General features: G+C 40.1%; 2 protein-coding genes across 2 annotated transcripts in view; both read right to left on the bottom strand.

Annotated features, from left to right (window-relative positions):
* Nucleotides 1–19,350, bottom strand: part of map1sa (microtubule-associated protein 1Sa) — a 59,798-nt gene extending 40,448 nt beyond the window's left edge. Inside the window, exon 1 of the mRNA XM_066696134.1 lies at nucleotides 19,187–19,350. Within this exon, the coding sequence (XP_066552231.1) occupies nucleotides 19,187–19,343 (157 nt within the window). The 5' untranslated portion in view covers nucleotides 19,344–19,350. The remainder of the gene's footprint in view (nucleotides 1–19,186) is intronic.
* fcho1 (FCH and mu domain containing endocytic adaptor 1) overlaps nucleotides 1–21,460 on the bottom strand; it is a 183,852-nt gene that overhangs the window by 138,786 nt on the left and 23,606 nt on the right. The gene's annotated exons all lie outside the window — the stretch shown is intronic.

Raw genomic sequence — 21,460 nt, 5'->3', positions numbered from 1 at the left:
GACCCGATCAGGTGAAATGAGGAGTATACTGGAAGCAGACGGAGTTCAAACTAAACACCACCAACACTATTCCCGACCAAGTTTAGTACAATTGCTCTGCACATGTTAATGACCCTTTTAAAGGGAAACATGCACAGTGGAGAGAAGTTGATAGGGGTGTGACAGTCAGGAGGGAGAGACCAGGTGTCCTGCCCCTTAACTAACATTGTAGTGTAACGCAGTTCCTGGAAGGCAGCGTCTGTGGTTTATTCCTTTATGGTTCATGACTTTTTATTCAAGGTACAATACCCAATTGTTTTCCCGTTGTACAGAAGTCCATCCATCCAGTTAATCACACCAATTAAGCTGCCACATGTGGGAAAAAGACAGGACACTGGAGCTCTTATTACAGACCATGACTCTAGGATACACTTAGAGCATTTGAACAAATGTAAGTGTTCAAGTTCCCTTTAAAACAGTAGCTGAATACTTACATAAATAATAGAACTACTTCAAAAGGTGTACTTTGCTCTAACTTATTAATTGCATGGATCTTTTATGTACCCCAATTGGAAATAAATTGTTAAATCGACTAGGCTTATTTCATGCTTTCCCAATCTGTGTTTAAATGTAGGTAAAGAGTCAGCGGTCCTAAGAAGTTATCAAGTTTAAATCAGTATAATTTTAACTGCTTTTTTTTTAGTCATCATAAAACGCTGAGTGATTAGGTTTACAAATTGCAGGGTTTGACTGCAGGGTCTTTAATGACATCTGAATAATGCAAGATTTATATCAGACTAGGTTAACCAGTATACAGCCGAGGATGAATATGACAAACATCTTTACCCATGGATGAATGCATTATGACAGCTGCTGAACAGCTGGTAAATTAAGAATTCTCTATTTGGAAATTTGAGGACAAAAATAAAAAATATGCATAGTTTATGAGCCATGGTTTAAAGACACTGGGAAAGGTTATTTTACATAAGAATTATGCAGGATTCAAAATGTGCTACATTTCTGGATGATTGAACTTTGTGGTAAACAAAGATTTGCACCACCACAGCACCATCAGACTAATTTTGAATTCAAAAGCTGCACTGCAACAGTAGTACAGAATGTTTCTTAAAGTTACGCATCAATATAAAGTGCAGTTTTAACCTTGTGTGTATATCAAATATAAAACCATCCATAAATAGTGGGGAAAAAATACATTTAGCAGGCATTAAACTAGTCCAGGTATCGTTTTCAACTGTTCATTTCAAGGTCCCATTGACAAAGGCATTATACATTACTGGAGTGTCCCGTACGGTCTACCAAATGGAAAAAAATAATGATTCAGGGAATACAGTCATCCCATTAAAATGGGAGCAATGGGATCAACTCCTCTCAGTCATGCCTGTTTAATGCAGCAATCCACCATTACGTCTCCCAAGTCGGGCATTTTCACTGCAGGTGGTAAATTGATTTAGTGGGCCACATGTCAAAAATATTCTCCACTTTGGATACTAACAAATAGACATTTGAGACAATGTCTCAAGAAGTCTGTGATCAATCGGTAACTCAAGATCTTAACATAAATTGCTTTCTTAAGATTGTTTGGCTTAAAGAGCAGGGATCATGCTGCAGTTTGGAGCCAATTTCCTCAGATCAGACATGCTGCAGTAAAAGGATTAACCGTTTAGACCCTGAATTACCTGCATTAATGGCAGATTATTAGCTGTAACCAGCAGGGGACCGACTTTAGAATTCAGCCTTTGAGCAAAAAAAGGGGGCAAAAAATCCTCAGGCTCTCTGCACAATGTTACACAACAAAATAATTAAGGACCTTAACAGGATGGCAAGGTTAACTAGCTGATTTACTGCACTGAGCTCTAAATTCTAAAAGGCATGTCTTCAATCTGCTTAATGCTGGTACAACATCCCAAATAATATTTAGAATGAATCGCAGCTGAAACTGAAACAGATGAGAGCAAATAAAAATAAATAAAATAAATGGAAAGCTTTAAATTTAAATAATTTTGTTGAAGTGCATGAATGCATTTGCAGAGGAAGCAGCTGTGATTTAGTGTCATTTATATAAGGAACCACAAAAGGTTAAGGAAAAGTGTTTGAAAGCAACACTGCTAAAGCATGTAAAGCCAACAAATACAGGAATTCAATAACAGTTCACTTCTAAAGCATGCAATACCACCATCTTGGTGCCTCGGACACTGGATGTTCTCCCCTGTGGTGGGTTTCAAGGCCTGGATATAAAATCTGGACTTGTGGTTTTGTTTTTGCATCATGCTAACCCAAACACACAGGCTGCAGAAAAAGGGAAACAAATCTCCCATTCAAGGCTCTGAATGGGCTAAATAAAAACAGCAATGACATCACCATCACATGTGCTTAAAAGCTTAAGTGTTAACAACTTCTCCCAGACATAAAAGAAAGGGGTTCAGGGAAGAAACCAGTTAACCGGCAGGAGTCAAGCTTCACTAACGCATAATGGAATGCAAAATAAAGCAGTCAGATTCAAATCTTCATGAACACAATCGGCAGTCTTTTGTAAATATTTTCTCTGAATGTCTGCAATGACAAAACTGCTTCTCATCTCCTTGCACCCACTAGTCGAGTCAGATCTCAAGAGGAACCAAAAACAAATGTTCCTGCTTTAACAGATGCCAAAAATGATCCTCTAAGGGAAAATAAATACTATATTACCGATTCCGCTTTCTAGACGGACAAATACCAAAAAAAAAAAAAAACAGGACCTAAAATCCCCGACAGACCAGAAGATGGACAGATGCAAGGAATTTTGAACCAGTATGACTTTTTCACCCCTTCCCCCCCTCCCCTTCTAAATAATTTACCACAGATGTCTCCTGTTAGTCCATCAAAAAATGTTCCTAGGAATTTAAAATCACTTATATGTACAATATGTGGGATTATATCGTTGTTTTTCGCAGTACGCGTGAAGCTCAGTTTTATAGCACTTACAAATATACAAATGGACACATTTGAAGCACCTCCTAAAACCAGAATTGAGAACGGGGTCTGAAAAAAAAAAAAAAAAAAGGTGCGGTTTGCTGCAGGTCGATGTGTCCCATGCAATCCAAGCTGCTGCTCAGTATTTCTTCCGAGTTCCTCGGAAAAACATGCAACCATTTCTCTGGACACCACTGCCTTTGTCGTCATTTTTAAAGTCTGATCTTTGCATTTTTATTTTAGTTTTAATTTGGTCGGGCGAGTGATTGACAGCCATTGAAAGAAGCCTTCTGTGATCAGTTCAATAGTTAAATCCTCAGACAGCAGCGCTCATACACTTCCTTCAGTTTCTTTACACTTTATCTTCCATCCACAGTGATTTAATTTCTGCATCGTCCCAGTTACCTCCAACGCCGGCATTTGTAATTGTACTGCTCAGCTCAATATAATTGCATGTCGGATTGGACAGTAAACTGCAGGTCTCCTTTCAAAATGCATTGATTTGAATGAAAACCTGCTTCGGTTAAATGTACATCGTTTTAATGCAAAATTCGGATAAGTGAATAAAGTGACCTGGTCCCGTTCAAAATTTCACAATGCATTTTATACCTGAAAATTGCATACTGTTAAATTTCAGACTTCAATCATACTTAGAAGACACAATAGCACATTTACCAGCTATACACTTATTTTCATTGGCCGAGTAGTTTGATCCGTTTACATTATAATTCATTACTTGTATATAAAAGATGTGAGCTAGCAAAATGCATCAGTACATTCAAACTAGAGAAAATACGGTTTATCTTGTGCAGTAATGTAAATTTTTTTGGTGCCTGTGCTTATTCTGCAGTGGCGAAGCAGCGTCTCCTTTGACTCATTAGGCTGTGTGTCCACCAAAGCGTTTTCCGCACCTGAAAACGCCAGGCGTTCGTCTGAATGCGCCGGCTGCGAGCGCTCGACAGCGCTTTGGATGCGCAGCGCTGTTTCAGGGCTATGAATCGGAATATCCGCGGAAGTCATGTGTTGAAGGGACTAATGTCGCAGATAGTTTGTGTTGCTAACAAATACTGACTGTACAATGTCGTCAGAAGGAAAAGGGAAGCCTGAAGCCCTTAGAGAGAGAGGACGGACGGGCGGTGTGGTGTTTGTCCCGCCCCTCCTCCACTGTGATTGGACGGCTGCGTTAAAAATGAGTGACGAGCGCAGCGTTTTACCCGAAGTTTAACGTGAACACGCTTTGGTGGACACACGGGCTTAGGTCGCATTTAGGCCAGGCCAAAACAGCACTAGAATCTATGACCCCGTTCACATTTGAGTTAAGGCGGCCCTGGGCCGGCCTAAATCTCAAATGTGAACGTGGTCCAGGACAGGCGGAGAACCGTACAACTGTTATCGCACGTTTGAGTTTTTTTTTTCAGGCTAGCCTCCTAGAGGCATTTTTTAAATTTTATTCATAACAAACAGTTTGCACAATTATGACAGCTGTGGAAGTGGTGCTGTGCTTTTGTCATTCTTGCACAAATGTTATTGCACTTTTTTTCCCCCAAGGATAGCCTACTAGAGGCTTTTTAAAATGTTATATATATTAAAAAGTATACATAATGAGCCTTGCAGGTGGTGCTGTTCTTTTGTTATTTTACACATTTGCAATAACAGTTGGAGGCCAAGTTAATGCATAACAAAATACATATGTTTGAATGTGTCTTGGCCATTTTTAGTTTGTTCAGAGAGAAAATTACAAAAATGAGATTTTATTTTTAGGCAATATCGCCCAGCCCTAGTCTGTTCTGGAACAATTGGCCAAAGGAACTCAAATGTTTTAAATCTTCCTTGTTTTAATTTTGTCCTTAACCTCTGAATGATCAAAGCTTTGAAGATCAGCTTAGACGTCTCAGACTGGAGTTTTGATCAGGATCTTCAGACTCCTGTAAGGAATAGACAAAGCTGGCACCAGCATTTATTTCTCGAGTTTGTATATTCAAAGCACTAATAAAAGTGATCATCCGACAACTACATTCAGCCTATAGCAGCCAAAGTCTTTACTTGGTTGATACCTTGAGAGCAAAAGGTATATTTTTTCATAAAATGCACTACTAAAAGGAAAGAAAGCAAACAGCAGAAATTCTCTCAACCAAGACTGAGGTGTGGTCCTACAACAGAAACAACCAGTGGGTTTAAAATAGTTTTCTACCACAAAGTGAAAATATATACATTTAAAAACAAAAAACAAGCCAGTGGGTTTAAATGAATGTTTAGGGGTTATTAATGAAGTGTGGTTTATCGCCTCATGTGAAGATGGGATTTCAAGAAGCTGTTCTTCAGGGCCTGCTGGAATTTAGTTAATTAAAAGAAAAGGCACAACAAGGACTTGTCTGCAGGGCAGTTACTCTCTGCACTCAAACAAAGAGCCAGACTGATGGCAGGCAGCCACTGTTATGGTTCTGTGTGGGATGTGTTTATGGCTCCATCCCGTGTTGACCTCCAAAAATTAAAATTAGTGTCAACCTCTGCTGAACAGAACAGGCAACTATGTACAGAGGGGAGGCAGTGTGTGCGTTAACATTCAGCTATTGGAGATTACAAATGTCACATGCTGCATTCTAATATCGGATGAGATTATTATTTTAAGAAAAAATAAAACCCATATCAAATGATTGTTTTCCATGAGCTTCTAAAAACATACCAGTGTCTGACTGTGTGTGATATGTGCGCGCACGTGTAGAGAATGTTTCTGCCCTGATTTTGGGAAAACCTCAAAATTGGTAAAATGCTGATCAGCAAGGACTTTTGTTAAAGGGTCCACCATAGTTCCTAAGCCATCCAGCACTGACTGTGACTAGCAGAGATGCTGTTCAGAAGGGCGAATCTGGGAAAATTTTGTATTCCTTTGAACAAGCAAAAATACTGAAGTAAGGTGTCTATTCCTCAAGGTATTCAACACTTCAGAGACCCAACACTGTTCTCAAAGCCCCAACAGTGAGGAGGAACTGAGCACACTTAACCTGCTCCTAATGCAGCTATATTAATGAATGTTCGAAAACTGTCTGTCTGTTTGACCTCAACCGTGTCAAGCCTGTTCACGCTTTAGACATGTGCAGCAATCAATAAGGAATGACATTACCCATTTCGTACCATTAATATCTACACAAACAAATTCAAAACTAAAAACGATTAACTGAAAGGGTGCTGCAATATCAGGTAGTGCCAAAAAGTTGGTTTAATCACTTTTACCAGGGGCAATTTATTGACATTCACAAGCCACAACCAATGGATGTACAGCTGCTGGGGTTCCAGCATTCTTGCCATAAAGAGCCTCCGAGTTTAACATGGTGTTGGTAGGTATAGACCAGGGATGGCGAACCTGTAGCACACGTGCCCAGAGTGTCACGCATAGCCATATAGTTTGGCACACCAATTGAGCCATCATCTGCGTTTTTTGTTGTTGTTTTTGCAAGCCCGCCCCTCAATTGTCTAAACTGATTGGAACTTTAGAAAACCAGTCAGAATATTTAGCAGTGATGTCACCAGCCCCAAGTAATTGAGCAGCGCTCACATTATATTCCGAATATTCAAGTTTTAGGTCGGGTTCTTGTGCACAGATTTTCACAGTTATGCGCAGAACTGCAGATTGCTCTGCTCCCATTGGTGGAGCTGCACAGATCCATGCAGAACTGTGAAATTCTGCACTTCACGAAGGAGATGTTAATGTTATGATGACTGTTTATGCTGCAGTGTGGCACTCTGGGAGCAGGAGCAAGTCTGTCCTGTTGCGATTCATTGTGGTCAACAATGGACGGGTTTGTTGAACACACAGGGGGAAAGCATTTTGTTTATGGTTATCTCCTGTATCGAATGGAGAATAATGGCCACAATCATTCATATTTAACACTCCAACAATTAAAAAACTTAAAGTTGGCAAAAAAAGCTAAATTCTCAATAACAAGTTATGCCTTTGATTTGTAGAGTACATTTGAGCACATTCATACTCACAGCAAATTGATAACTGCACTATTTTTGTCTTAAAACGTAAGTGCCACACAATGTATATTAATATACCAGTTTTAGTTATTTTACAAGATGTAAAAGCAGTAGATATGCAAGTATACAAGATATTAAGTAAATATGTTGAAACAAATGAAGGTGCATTGGTAATGATTAAGTGCAAGTGCAAACAAATCAAAATGGACAGGTTACTATGCAGCCAAATGAACAAACTTCTACTTTGTAAAAAGGGAGAATCTGTAGGACTTTGTTTTTGGGGGTAGATTGTGTTTAACCCTGCTCTGGCACCATGAAAAAAGTTACATTGACAGTACCATTGGGGTGGGGTCAATGGTACCACAGCAGGGTTAATTTAGGGTTTTAAATGTACTTTAGCATTGTAATCCTCAAACAATGCATGATGAAATGCGATTCATGCATTTTACTGCACTGTAGCAATACTGCAAACATTTAAATGTATTAATTGTATCATGCACTTATTCTGTATTCTTTAATGTTGTGACATGCTTTAGCATGGTGTTCCACTATATACAATTAAGATTGATTGATTTCATTTGAATGAGGATTAAAGATTCTCATTGTCCAAAATAAAAAGGGACATATTCCAAAACTGATAGAACTAGTGCAGTGCTATTACTATTTTTTTTTTTTTATAGTTGTAAATTGACAATCTGTGAGCAAAAATGGAACCTACATATTTATAATACTTCTTGGGAAGAATATGTGCCTCGCTTCATTCAGCTTCATATTCTGCAGCAGACTCCCATTTGCAGACCAGAGCTACACTTACTCTCCAGACTACAGAGGGATAAGGGGTGGATTGAAGGTGGGGGGAGGTTGGCAATGGATGCAGGTGGCGTGTGGGTGGAATGGTTCATAGATCTGTGCATAGTTCTTACATTTTTCTGTAGTGCAGTTTGTTTTGTTGGCATGTTTGCTTAATAACTTAAATCAATATGTATTGTTTTTTGTTGTAAACAAATTGCCGTTTAGCCCCTGTGTAAACTTTTATATCCCCAATTGATCATTAGCAACCTTTGGCACTTAGCAAAGTATACAAACCAACCAGACTTTGGGCACTCCATTCAAAAAAGGTTCGCCATCCCTGGTATAGACTAACCTCCTAACCATAATTTCAATGCCCAAAATATCACAAAACATGCTGGTAGTCATGATGCCCTTCACAAACCTAACCTCTACGAAAGGACCTCTGGTACTATCCATTGGCAGCAGAAGTTTGTTAATACACTCACCTAAAGGATTATTAGGAACACCTGTTCAATTTCTCATTAATGCAATTATCTAACCAACCAATCACATGGCAGTTGCTTCAATGCATTTAGGGGTGTGGTCCTGGTCAAGACAATCTCCTGAACTCCAAACTGAATGTCTGAATGGGAAAGAAAGGTGATTTAAGCAATTTTGAGCGTGGCATGGTTGTTGGTGCCAGACGGGCCGGTCTGAGTATTTCACAATCTGCTCAGTTACTGGGATTTTCACGCACAACCATTTCTAGGGTTTACAAAGAATGGTGTGAAAAGGGAAAAACATCCAGTATGCGGCAGTCCTGTGGGCGCAAATGCCTTGTTGATGCTAGAGGTCAGAGGAGAATGGGCCGACTGATTCAAGCTGATAGAAGAGCAACTTTGACTGAAATAACCACTCGTTACAACCGAGGTATGCAGCAAAGCATTTGTGAAGCCACAACACGTACAACCTTGAGGCGGATGGGCTACAACAGCAGAAGACCCCACCGGGTACCACTCATCTCCACTACAAATAGGAAAAAGAGGCTACAATTTGCACAAGCTCACCAAAATTGGACAGTTGAAGACTGGAAAAATGTTGCCTGGTCTGATGAGTCTCGATTTCTGTTGAGACATTCAGATGGTAGAGTCAGAATTTGGCGTAAACAGAATGAGACCATGGATCCATCATGCCTTGTTACCACTGTGCAGGCTGGTGGTGGTGGTGTAATGGTGTGGGGGATGTTTTCTTGGCACACTTTAGGCCCCTTAGTGCCAATTGGGCATCGTTTAAATGCCACGGCCTACCTGAGCATTGTTTCTGACCATGTCCATCCCTTTATGACCACCATGTACTCATCCTCTGATGGCTACTTCCAGCAGGATAATGCACCATGTCACAAAGGTCGAATCATTTCAAATTGGTTTCTTGAACATGACAATGAGTTCACTGTACTAAACTGGCCCCCACAGTCACCACATCTCAACCCAATAGAGCATCTTTGGGATGTGGTGGAACGGGAGCTTCGTGCCCTGGATGTGCATCCCACAAATCTCCATCAACTGCAAGATGCTATCCTATCAATATGGGCCAACATTTCTAAAGAATGCTTTCAGCACCTTGTTGAATCAATGCCACATAGAATTAAGGCAGTTCTGAAGGCGAAAGGGGGTCAAACACAGTATTAGTATGGTGTTCCTAATAATCCTTTAGGTGAGTGTACATTGCATTTATCACGCTTTCCTTTTGTGGGCACTACCCCTGGCTTTGCCCTGTTCAACCCCCCCACATAAGAAATCTGGGGTTTCTCTTTGGGTGATACTCTACAAGACTGCATCTCACTCACGCTGCAGGCCTGACAGAAATTACTCAATATTCCCAACACTCATGGATCACACATTCAAGAACAGTGTGCAGACAACAGGTTAATAGATTGATCAAAGCAGACACCCTGCTATCAGAAAAAGGCACTGTTGACTTTTAGATGAAGAACATGGAGCTGTGGGCAGAGGGATCTGGGTGGGTTAAAATAACTGGCTAAAGTGCATCTGTCCTGTGTGAGTAAGAGGGAAGGAGGGTGGGAATGAGTGAAGCACAGAGGTTTCCAGTCCTGTGCCACAACAGGAGCTGTATTCTAAGCCCTTGCACACAGGGCCAAAGCACCATCTGCAAATCTCACTGCCTCTTCCAAATCCAGCAGGCTCTGCAGTGCTCACTCCCCAGCTCTGAACAGAAGCCAAGAGACACGCGGCACAGTGTTAGCTCTTGCCCAGCACGCACTGCCAGCCAGTGTAGCAGGCCCTGTCACCAGACCGCTGATGGATTAGAGGTAGAAACATAGGGCAGCTAAAGGGCTGTACTTCCCAGTAAGAGGTATTCAAGAAATGCTAACGCAGGATGTAGAGAAGCAACTTCACCCAGACTTGGCATTCCCAGAACTTTCTAATATCCATTTAAGTGTAAGCCATGCAAAATTCACTCTGGCTACAATCAAGCCACTCCAATGAGCTGCTAGTTAAATATAAAAAGAAAAAAATATTTAACTTACATACAATACACATATTTCACATCTCAAAAACAATTGACAGATATAGAAACTATGTTCTCTAAATAACTAAGAAACACAGATGGGAGATTAAAAAAAGCCTTATAAAAAGGGGAAACCAGAGTTTTTGTTAAATCAGATGATATACTGAGCCAATACACAGAGCCCAGATGCAGCATCAAAAAATTGGAAATCTGAGGAATTCCACTCACTCTGTCTGGAATCTCCAAGCCCTAGGTGTAACAATGCCCAGTTAACAAATGCCACAGTGTTAAGGGTATGCTTCAGGAGTGCTCACCTTTTAAATGAAAGAGCACTGAAACCACTACTGAATATTCAACTTTGGATTTAAAAGTCTTTATCTCCGCTTTGGACTTGCCAAGTTTTCTCTTTGAGAAGAACATGTGAAGCATAGAGCTTCTTTGTAGCTAAGGAGGTGAAGAGATATGTCAATTAGTAAGCTGCTAGTAAGCCCTCACACCACCTCTATACACTACAGGAGTCAGGAGCAAGGTACACGGCCACATTTCTTAGCAAGCCGAGTTGCAAAAAGGAGCCTCCCATTTCCTGCATGACTTTTTGAAATGTAATTCTAGAAATGTCTACAAGGAATGGACTTTGAACACCCACAATAAAACCCTGGGGGGGGGGGGAAAGAGATCTCAGTCATGCCCAGGGCATAAATTTCACAGAGATGGGGAAAATCAGACACTCCCCTTGCCTAGCACAGGGGTCCCCAAAAAACAAACTTCGCCCTGGAGAGACAAAGTCTTCCTATTTGTACTGGAATTGAGCTCCCAGTTACCAAAATTTAAGTAATTATTGGACTGGCACAAATTAAAAAGCTCATGGCCAATGACTGAAGAAGCCTGCAAGACTGGAGGATCGTCCAGTAATAGGGAGGGAGATCAAGTACAGAAGCAGTTCAAGACATTTAAGCTTCCATACATTTCCATTATAACATTATATATTTAATCCTATAGCACGTGCTGGATATTTTGTGCCTATTCGCTTTTCCAAGGTAAGTTTCCTTAGATATGACATATATGAAGATTTAATTGGAAGCCTACTGCTCATAAAAACCTTTAAATCAAACTGCACAATGCATTGAGATTCATATTACTATACATGCAATTCAACCAACAAGCTGCTTGAGTGTCCGTGGTATTCTGGTAATGGCAGCTTTGGTTCTGAGCTCCAGTGATGGATTTGTAAAATCATGCCATAAATGTCTTCGACTGCACCACTGACACCAGGTAATGTGGTGTACTTCCAGCCTGTTCCCCCTTTATCTTTCTTCCATAGTCAGGATTAGCTAGTATTTGACAGACGAGCTCAATTGAAAACATCGGAGGCAGTTTAATTCCCAGTGAGCACAGCCCTGGTTTAAAGCATGCTGAAGTAAATAGTGTGTATTATTTATGCCCCTAAGCGCAGACTACATTTTCATACTCCCATCAAAGACAGCAGCCAGCCACACCCTATGTTAATGCCTTTCATTTAGAAACACAAAACACATCATAGGATGTTACCTGCCAAGCAACAGGCTGCCTAACAGGGAAAAATATATAAATAATAATCAGGATTACAGTTGGGAGATGGGCAGCAATATAAATATTCCTGTTCACAGGGGTCCATTCTAGGAGTTTGGGGAAGAGGGGGTTGAGGGGAGTCTTCTAGAGTTTAGAATTTAAAACGAGCACAGTAATGTTCAGACTGTACAATGCACTAGCTAGAGCTCATCTGGATACTGTGTACAGTTCTGGGCTCCACACTTCAAGAAAGATATCGCTGCTCTAGAGGCAGTTCAGAGGAGAGCAACCAGACTTATTCCAGGTCTGAAGGGAATGTCCTACTGAGAGACTGAGGGAACCCCTGGAACAGAGGAGACTACGTGGGGACTTGATTCAAGTCTTCAAAATAATGAAAGGCATCGACCACATCAAACCAGAGGAGCTTTTCCAGATCAGTAGGGACACACAAACCCGGGGACACAAATGGAAATTGGGCTTCAAGGCATTCAAGATGGAAAACAGGGGACACTTCTTCACACAGAGAGGCGTCACAATCTGGAACAACCTCCCCAGCGATGCTGTTGAAGCTGAAAATTTGGGAACATTTAAAAATAGACTGATAATATCCTTGGATCAACCAAACAAGCATGATGGGTCAAATGGCCTCATCTCATTTGTAAACTTTGCCTAGCATGCTTACTATCCCTGCAGAACCAATCTGATCAAAAACAAAACGCATAATGGGATACGTGTGACAGGAAGCAGAACAATGGGAGAAAGCAGATCCACTTCTGCTATTTAGGCTCGAGTGAAGACGACAAACTGGAATAAACACAGGCAGAGAACACATGGCGGTAGACTAGGATTAGTAACTTGAAAAGGGAACCGAGCACCCCACATGCTTCCTATAATATAACTGCAAATACAGTAGTCAGCACTTTTCCTACATTAAAGTCTATACCATGGCATGACTAAATGTAGTACCTTCCTGCTGAAGAATTTCCTTTCAAGAGGTAATTAAAATGTGCTTTTTTAGAGATCCATTACTTTAATCTGACACTGTCTTGTCCTGAATTGTCTGTAAGATGCACTACAACCTGATACTCCATGAAGACTACAAGCTCAGCACAAACTGTAAATCCTTGGGAATCAGAAACCAACAGCTCAGGAATTCTGCTAAACTGCATTCATACACCGTCAATTAATTGCATAATTTGGCCTGGACCAGCCGCCATTTTATGTCCGATCATTTAAAAGCTATCAATATGAAAGCAAAAGGCTCTGAACGCATCCCTAAAATAATTCTCACAACTCAATTCCATAGCAACAGTCCTTTAGCAAGGTGCTATGCTGCAGACACAGGTGTGACAATTTTGCTTTTTAACTGCCATGAGGAGAGTGTTTATTCCCTCATATACATAAGCAATCAATCTCTTAGGATATTAGTTAGCTTTCTAGAGCTGGGGGAAAAAAAAAATAACACTTTTGGAATTAATTGTTTTTGGTTTCTTTTGCTGGTCACAGTTGAATGCTGGACAAACAAAACCTTTAATGAATATCTAACTTATTTCTGTTGAAACCCAATACACCAGCTTATAACTTTTCACAAACATTAGATTTAAGATTAGTGTCAGAAACTTTAAATACTGTAAGGATTTACAATTGAGTGTTATAAAGCCGAAATGCCACACTTTCTTAAATTGGTCCCATTATTTCCGCTCCCCTGTTACTAGAACTAAAACAATCCAGCATTTATCTACAGCTTCATAGATGTGGTCATAGTGTAGAATAAGTTTAATGTGCCATTATAATGTATCATGAAGCATTAAAGAGGGACTGCACCCCAATTTGTTTTATCTTAATTCTGTTAACTCTATATATTACAATTACATACTACTAGGCATCTGACCCAGGATATGTTCCATTTTAAATTCACAAAAGCGTTTTGGCTCACTTTTTCTCCCTGTGGGCTGCGCCTTTTTGGATTTCAGAACAAGGTTATGTACAAACTTGACGTAGTTACGGTGCGGAATGCCTTCAGCCTGGTGTCTACAAGGCAAAAAGTATTAAGAAACGGTACATGTGTTTGGATAAACCGATAAGCAGATTTAAGTGAATGATATATTATTAATATAATTTCAAAATCAGGGCCTAGCAAACATATCAGGTTTTAACCTTTTGATCAGTAGGCGAAGTTTAAAATGCTCTGCCGTGACTCAGGGAGGGATTGTCTTTGCACACACTTATTAGATTCCTGCAGCGACAGCATCTCTGTTCATCCCAGAGAGAAACCAGGGAAAATATGTATACAACTTTAAATATCTGAATAGAGTAGTTTATTTTACATGTGTTAAACAGCAACGACATCATAGATTAAATAAAAAATTAACACTGGGGGGGAAAATCACACAAAATAAATGTTTATTATAGTTGAATATTATTTACATCTCTAACCATTATGTTTATTTAGTAGGCTATACATATGTAGCCAAAGGAAAGGAAAAACTTGAATAAATGAGGAACATAACTAATGCAGATGCCTCCAAACAGGTGTACTGCATGATGCAATTAAGCAATTAACATCCTATCATGCTCTGTGGCATGTATAAAAATGCTGAGCAGGCCCAGTTTACCTCGATTTTGGATCAAGAGAGCAAGAGGAAAGGATCTAAGTGACTTTGAAAGAGGGGTCATTATTGGGGCATGAATTGCAGGAGCTTCAGTCACAAAGACTGCTCAACTGGCTAATGTTCTTTACAAGTGGGTGAGTGCATGTGTGGTGACATCAAGAGAACGGTACAGGACTGACCGCTTCACCCCCTACAGTGAGGGAGTCCGGAGGCTCCATTAAGCTGTGGGAGTTTCGGTACAGTTGTCCCCTTCGAGGGAAGGGTCACTGCAAATCATTACAAGTGATCACTTATCCTATGATGGAACATTTCTATCCTGATGGGAGAGGTCTCCTAGGATGACAATGCCCCCAACAACAGGGCATGAGGGGGTCACTGAATGGTTTGAGGAGTATGAAAATTATGTGAATCATATGTTATGGCCTTCGCAGTCACCAGATCTCAATCCAATTGAACACCTATGAGAGATTTTGGACCAAAGTGTTATAGACAGTGCTCTCCACCCCTATCATCAAAACACCAAATGAGTGAATATCTTTTGGAAGAATGGTGTTCCATCCCTCCAGTTGAGTCCAGAGACTCGTAGAATCTGTGCTTAGGCCCACTAAATCTGTTGCGGCGTCTCGTGGTGGCCCAATTAATTTGTCACCTGTCCGTAAACACAGACTACATGTATATTAAAATAATTTGTTCATTAATTTGTATGCAATATATAGCAGAACAGGTAGCCTATAGCAATATTCAAAACCTTGTAAAACACTAATGTTTTGCAAACAAAGACAAAGTTTGAATTAAATTACATTTAAATTATAGCACTGGAAATACTTGTTTTTAGTTACAATAAAGCACTTCAAACTTTGAATGCGTGTGTGTGAGAGAACAGCTTTGTTTTATGGGAAATTGGTTGACAATATGCATTTTAGCTGGCATTATGTTGTCTTTTATTTCCCCCATGTTATAGCTCTATGTAGGATGTAAATTAAATGGATGAAAAGTATCTTCTTATTTAGATCTTTCTTCTGTTTGCAGAAAAGCAATCACCGCATCCATTGCAACCAGGAAGCGTCGTTTTTTTTTTTTTAGTTATTAGGATATTTCGTTTTCTTTCTCGGTTTAATGCATGTTTGCTGAAAAGCCTAAATAAAACGCCAGAAGGCACATTTTCTTCTGTATTCCCAAAAATTTACTTGTCAATGTGTATTAACGGTCTTTTATCCATCTGAATGCAATCAAGAAATGCTGATCTGTCCAATTTCAGTACCCATGTTGTCAGCCCACTGACCGGCAAGATGGCAAACTTTTGGGAAGGGGAATAAATTTTACTTCCTCCTCATAATCACTTTTGCATCCACTGTGTTGTGTACAGGCAAAAGCCATACAGTGTGGCATGTTCCTAACACTGACGCTGAGTGCCGGTGCTCCAGCAGCTGTCAGTGTCAGACAGACACCCAGCCTCAACGCACTTTGCGGCCGTGCTGACATCACCGATTGTCAGCTAGAGAGAAAATGGCAGCCGCCTATGCATTCATAAATCATGGTTTTCCATTCACTGTAGACTATTTTCAGCATTGCCATATTTAAAACTAAATGTACAGTTAACAATCAAGAAATGTTGGAGTTCCCCTTATTATCGTAATGCCTTCTCTTGGCTCTGACCTGCCATAGGTAACAAACACCTGAGAGTGCCAATCCAACCCAAAACTCTAAAGTTGCAGCAACAGCACAGTTCTGATTTAGTTCCCTGGACATTGTGGGATTAATCACAACATGATCACGCTCAAAGGGGCTTCAGGGAAAGGGCTGAATCTCAAGAAACAATGAGTAACAGTGGCTAACAGCAGCGTTTCATGTCACCTCAACTTCGCTTAACACAAAGGTTGCTTGACAAGGCAAACTTTATAAGTTCCAGGCTATCGATCTGGTGCATTTTAGAGGTCATGTACTTTGCCTATGATTAACCGATTAGTATTAAAGTACTTAAGACAAAGAAAAACATTATAACCACAAATGAAGGAAGGAAAGCATCTAATTGCACAAATGCAGTTTGGAACAGAGGGGCAAAGATTCTGCACCATTACAGAAACCTGCCTTGATTTTAACTAGACAGTAAGGCATTAGAAAGAAACCATTTAATGAATGTGTGGCTATCATGGGCCTGTGAGGATGAAATGAAGATTTTTATGTTAGACAGCCCCTGGAGTGGCAAGCATTGGCTTGACAAAAGCAAAAAAGACAAAAAACATTACTGGATATTCATTATTATTAGCTAGGAGGTGTTGCTTAAAGATCTTCAACTGCCAATTTCATAAGCATTAAAACCAAATAGCAGCAGTTCCATACCAGCATGCAATCTCTTCTATATCTCAGCAGGGTGCAGGGGATCACTGATCAGGGGCCAGAATCAAAGCTTTGTTCTTCTCCTTTTTGCATTGTTCAAAAATTCATTTGAAAACCATGAACATCTGGTAAGGGTTCTCTCTCTCAATCCAACAATGATTAAGAATACAAATCATAATTTCCATTTACAGGACCATTGAGCACATTCCTAAAATGCCTTCCTATATATTAAACATTCATGAGGACCGAAAGCAGGTTGGGATACCAACTGCAAAAACTGGCAATTAAGCAGACATCACGTGTTTAATGCTTCTGCTAATTAGATTAAGCTTAGGGAATTTATTTCAGATGGAACCAGAAACCTAATTTAAAATAAATGGCACAATCGGTCAGAAGAGCAGCACAACTAGGTGCCTGTGCCATTCGGAAGAAAGACGGCTGGAGTTGGACATGGGGGAAGCTATGTTTAGAGAAAATCCCTGAGGCATTTACAGCAAGAACCCTGTCTGAAACCGATCTATGTCCATGCCAACAGCTCAGCTTTGAAATCGTTCCCAACTTCTTTATACCAACCAGCATCCCGATAGCGGTGGAGTTCAATTCATTACATACAAGCAAGTGATTAAATCAAGGGCTATGTGCCTGAATTGAAAAGTGATCAAATGTAGAGAACGCATACAGCAATCCACGTGTTAATGAATGCAAATCAAACCTATCAAACTGAAAAACCTGTTCAGAAAAAAAACACATGCAGATATCCAAGGCCCCTAGCCGACATGTATGCAAACGTCGGATTCCTTATTCTAGTAACTACTACATTCAGAGGTGTTTTATAAGCTAACTAGGACATTCAAGATCATGTACATTTGTGGCAAGGGCTATATGCATAAGATACTGCCTCATGTGAACTTTGTCTAACTAAATCCATTACTGAATCTTATACAGTTTACAGAGTACGTCAATATAATATTTACCAACGGAAGGAATAGCAAATGCTTTACGATTACATATAGTGGCATGTTTAAAATTACTCCTATTTATTGAAGCTGACATAGATCGATGCACAGAGGCTACGAATAAAAATACATGTGCTAATACTACATCTGTGGACTGGGGGATGTAGGGGGTCTTCGGATAATTCCACGTAGACTACATATAACAGATTTCCATTTGGTAGTTGGGTTAATAAAGAAGGGTTGTACAGATTCATGTCCTGATTGTCAGATTGTTGTGCATGTGAATGTATGGTAGGTAATGGGTGCGGTAGTGGCTGCTGCGCTGTGCTCAATGTAAACACACACGGCGTAAAGCGAAGTGCCGGGGACTACAACACACACCGCAGACAAAAGCCACGCACGCCGTGAAATAATGCGGCTTTCCTTGGACGACGGAGACCTTATATATGTCAGTCTCATCTCATCGTATAGCTGTCCCGAGAGACGACTGGTGAGTCTTAAAGCCTATTACCAGCGTACTTAAGTGACTGAGGAATTACACACGCTGTCCTTTTCACAATATCGATCGTTGCTTTAGAGGGGGTGGTTTTGAATTTGCCATTGAAAATCCTTCAAATAAATACATATGAATCAAGTGGGCTGTGACCACGATGGGTTACATACAAATTAATTGTCACCGAGGGGCCAACACAGACAGGTTTTTTTTTCCCTTCTCAAATTTCCGACAGGCGGTTTCTACGAGACGTCACTAGACAACACCCGGTCCATACGCAACACATACAGAGGGGCAATGCGAAACACTAGTGAAAAAGAAGGTGTTTTTTTATACATACATATATACACATATACATACATATATACACATATATATATATATATATATATATATATATATATATATATATATATATATATATATATATATATACACACACACACACACACACACACACACATACACATATATATACACATATATATATATATATATACATACACATACATACACACACACACACATATATATATATATATATATATATATATATAATCCACGATCACAGTCCGCCAACACAACTTGCAAAGTCAAGACTGAAACAAGCATCATTATCCTTTAATCTTCCCAAATCGTGCAGCAGGCATTTCAAGGGACACCGTTTTCTTGCGCAGTTGGTCATTATACTGAAGATCTCAATCCGCGGCGCACACTGAAGACACGCAACGTGCAAACACGGTGCCAAACCCCATCGCGGGCGGCAGGCACAATCCCCTCCTTCCCATCCCTTTTTCCATCCCCATCTTTAGTATATTAAACATGTGTCCGCTGCTGCCAATTTTCTTGTCCAATTTTCGCTCGGCCTTCATCCAAAAATAACGTGTAAGGGGTGGGGGGGTACTCAAAATGTGCGTTTGAATCATAAATACACTGTCCCTCGCTGGAAAACGGCGAGCTCTATCAACCGGTTTCAATAGAGGAACAGCAGCACACATGAAGAAAAATCTCACCTCTTTCTATTTCCGAAACTACGTATTCCACCAGGCCTGCGCGGCTGTGCTCTCCCACGATAACGAGCAGGGAGTATTTCTCATCGCTAAAGCCGGGGTGAGACGCTCTGAGATGGGCGTCCGCTGCTTCCATCTCTCCTGCCTGCTCCGACGCCATGTTGGGAAGTTCGCCTAGTGACGTCACCATGAAACATCCCTATTTATAAGACGGGCCGGCCACGAGGCTGTGCTGCTGGACGTGGCCAATCACAGCGTAGCAAAGTCTTAAAGGAACAGCGCGCCATTTGAGTTCAAGGATAGTGTGTTATTGTTTTTGACGGGGGAGGATATTTTCATATCAGTTCAGTTAGTGCTCTGTGCTTAGAAACACTGTCACTAGAAACATTTAATATTTCGCATGGTTATCCAGTCCTGGTGGTGGGGGTGGGTCCCTGTTTCATCTGATCACTTAGGCTTTAATTGTATCATTTGTTTGATAATACCTTTAAACAAAAAAATGGCAATAAAGTTCCAGAACTCAAAGACTTCATGATCCCATGAAGAATTAGAAGTGCGTATAATGTAAAAGTTTTAAAACAATATTAATTGCCACCAATATATGTGCATTTTCAAGAGAGCAACCGTTTACTAAACAAAATGAGCATAATTCTTTCCGCTCAGTGTCTTGGCCACAAAACCCTTATTGAACTATTCTGTTGGCTAGGGCTGAGGACAGAAAGAAAGTAGAAAAAAGTAATCTGAGGGGTAAAAAGCTAAATTAAAGGGTGAATAATTTGAATGAAATACAGAAGTCAGAGTCCAGGAACAGGACACAAACACTGTAGTAACACATTTCCTTGATACGTTTGAAAGGTGTGATAACTGTTTACTATGGCTTCTTTAATATTAACAACTTGTGTGAATATAACCTACTTACAAAGTCCCAGTGTATTTATAATAATAATAATAATAATAATAATAATAATAATAATAATAATAATAATAATAAAGGGATAGCACAGAATATGAAGTGCCTGTTCCATTCTTTCAGTTTATCCCTCTATAATTAGACACTGAGGGGTCGGTCGCACTTTCACAATGTCACTTTTTCAGTTTTATCAAAAAAAGGGCCAACATGCAGTTTTGACTTATTTGCACATACACATAGCTAACTAGCTAATTAGATGCATTTAAAGATGTTTGCCTCGAAGTTCTATCGGATGTGTTAATAATGTGAAAGGTCAAATTGAAAATATTTTCCAAGTCTGATATTTCTGTGTCAGAGGAAATTAGACGATGGATATCGTGCATTCTCCTGACTCATTCGGCCATGATGGTACACTATAATAACTCAAGGAGAAATCACAATGGTTTTCATCCACCACAGCTGACCACCGAGGAGCTTAGCTCATTTTCCTGGTGTTTATCTCCCCCTAGTGGCGTCGAGAGGTTACTATTTCGCTCGACGAGGCAGTTATGCAGCAGGGAGTGCTGTGCTGTAATGGAAACAGTAACAGTAAAATGCGCATTGCGTCCTAAGAAAGTAAGCACGGTCCTTTTGTCTATGCATAGCAATATGTGTTGATTGAATTAAGTTATAATAAACCGCAGTTCCAAGTTTAGTATAATAATATACTACATATTACAAAGTATGTATATATAAACATACAGAGAGCGAAAGAGAGCGAGAGATCGAGACGGGTGGTGGAAAAACATATTTATTCTTCATGCTTATGCTTTTTAATCTGAAACTGTCCGCCACTCTCTTTTCATGACATTTATGTTCTGCAGAAAAGACAGATACCAACTGAACGTTTGACCTTTTTGTAGCCTGTGTGTGGTGGTGGTGTTAGTGTTGGTGGTGTTAGTGTTGGTGGTGGTGGTGGTGGGGTGATCAGACTGATTCAAGCCCCAACCTCGCTTTTTAACATCTTACAAACACAAAAGGGATATCCTTCAGATTTCGTTATTAACCGGTATTTTTGGTTTTGGTTTTATTTAAATTCGAGGGGTTTTAATGATCAGAGTTGCTCTCATAATGCTCTTTCTCCAGCGCTGTTAGTTTCGCCCTCCCAGGGTCTCCTGGTAGCTTGTTGGGAGTTTGGAGCAAGGAGGATCCAGTTCAAATCAAATATTTTCATATTATACATTGCAACACATCAAAAGGAACACATAGTTCTGGTCTCAGCTTTCATCTCTGACAATCTGAGTTACTATACAAGGCAGTATTGACACCTTGTCCTCAGTTTGCCAAAATGACTACATACTAATTCAAATGTATCATTCAAAAATATC

Source organism: Amia ocellicauda, chromosome 22 (assembly GCF_036373705.1).
Source record: "Amia ocellicauda isolate fAmiCal2 chromosome 22, fAmiCal2.hap1, whole genome shotgun sequence".
NCBI classification, from domain to species: Eukaryota; Metazoa; Chordata; class Actinopteri; order Amiiformes; family Amiidae; genus Amia; species Amia ocellicauda.
This window is presented reverse-complemented; position numbering and strand designations above follow the sequence as displayed.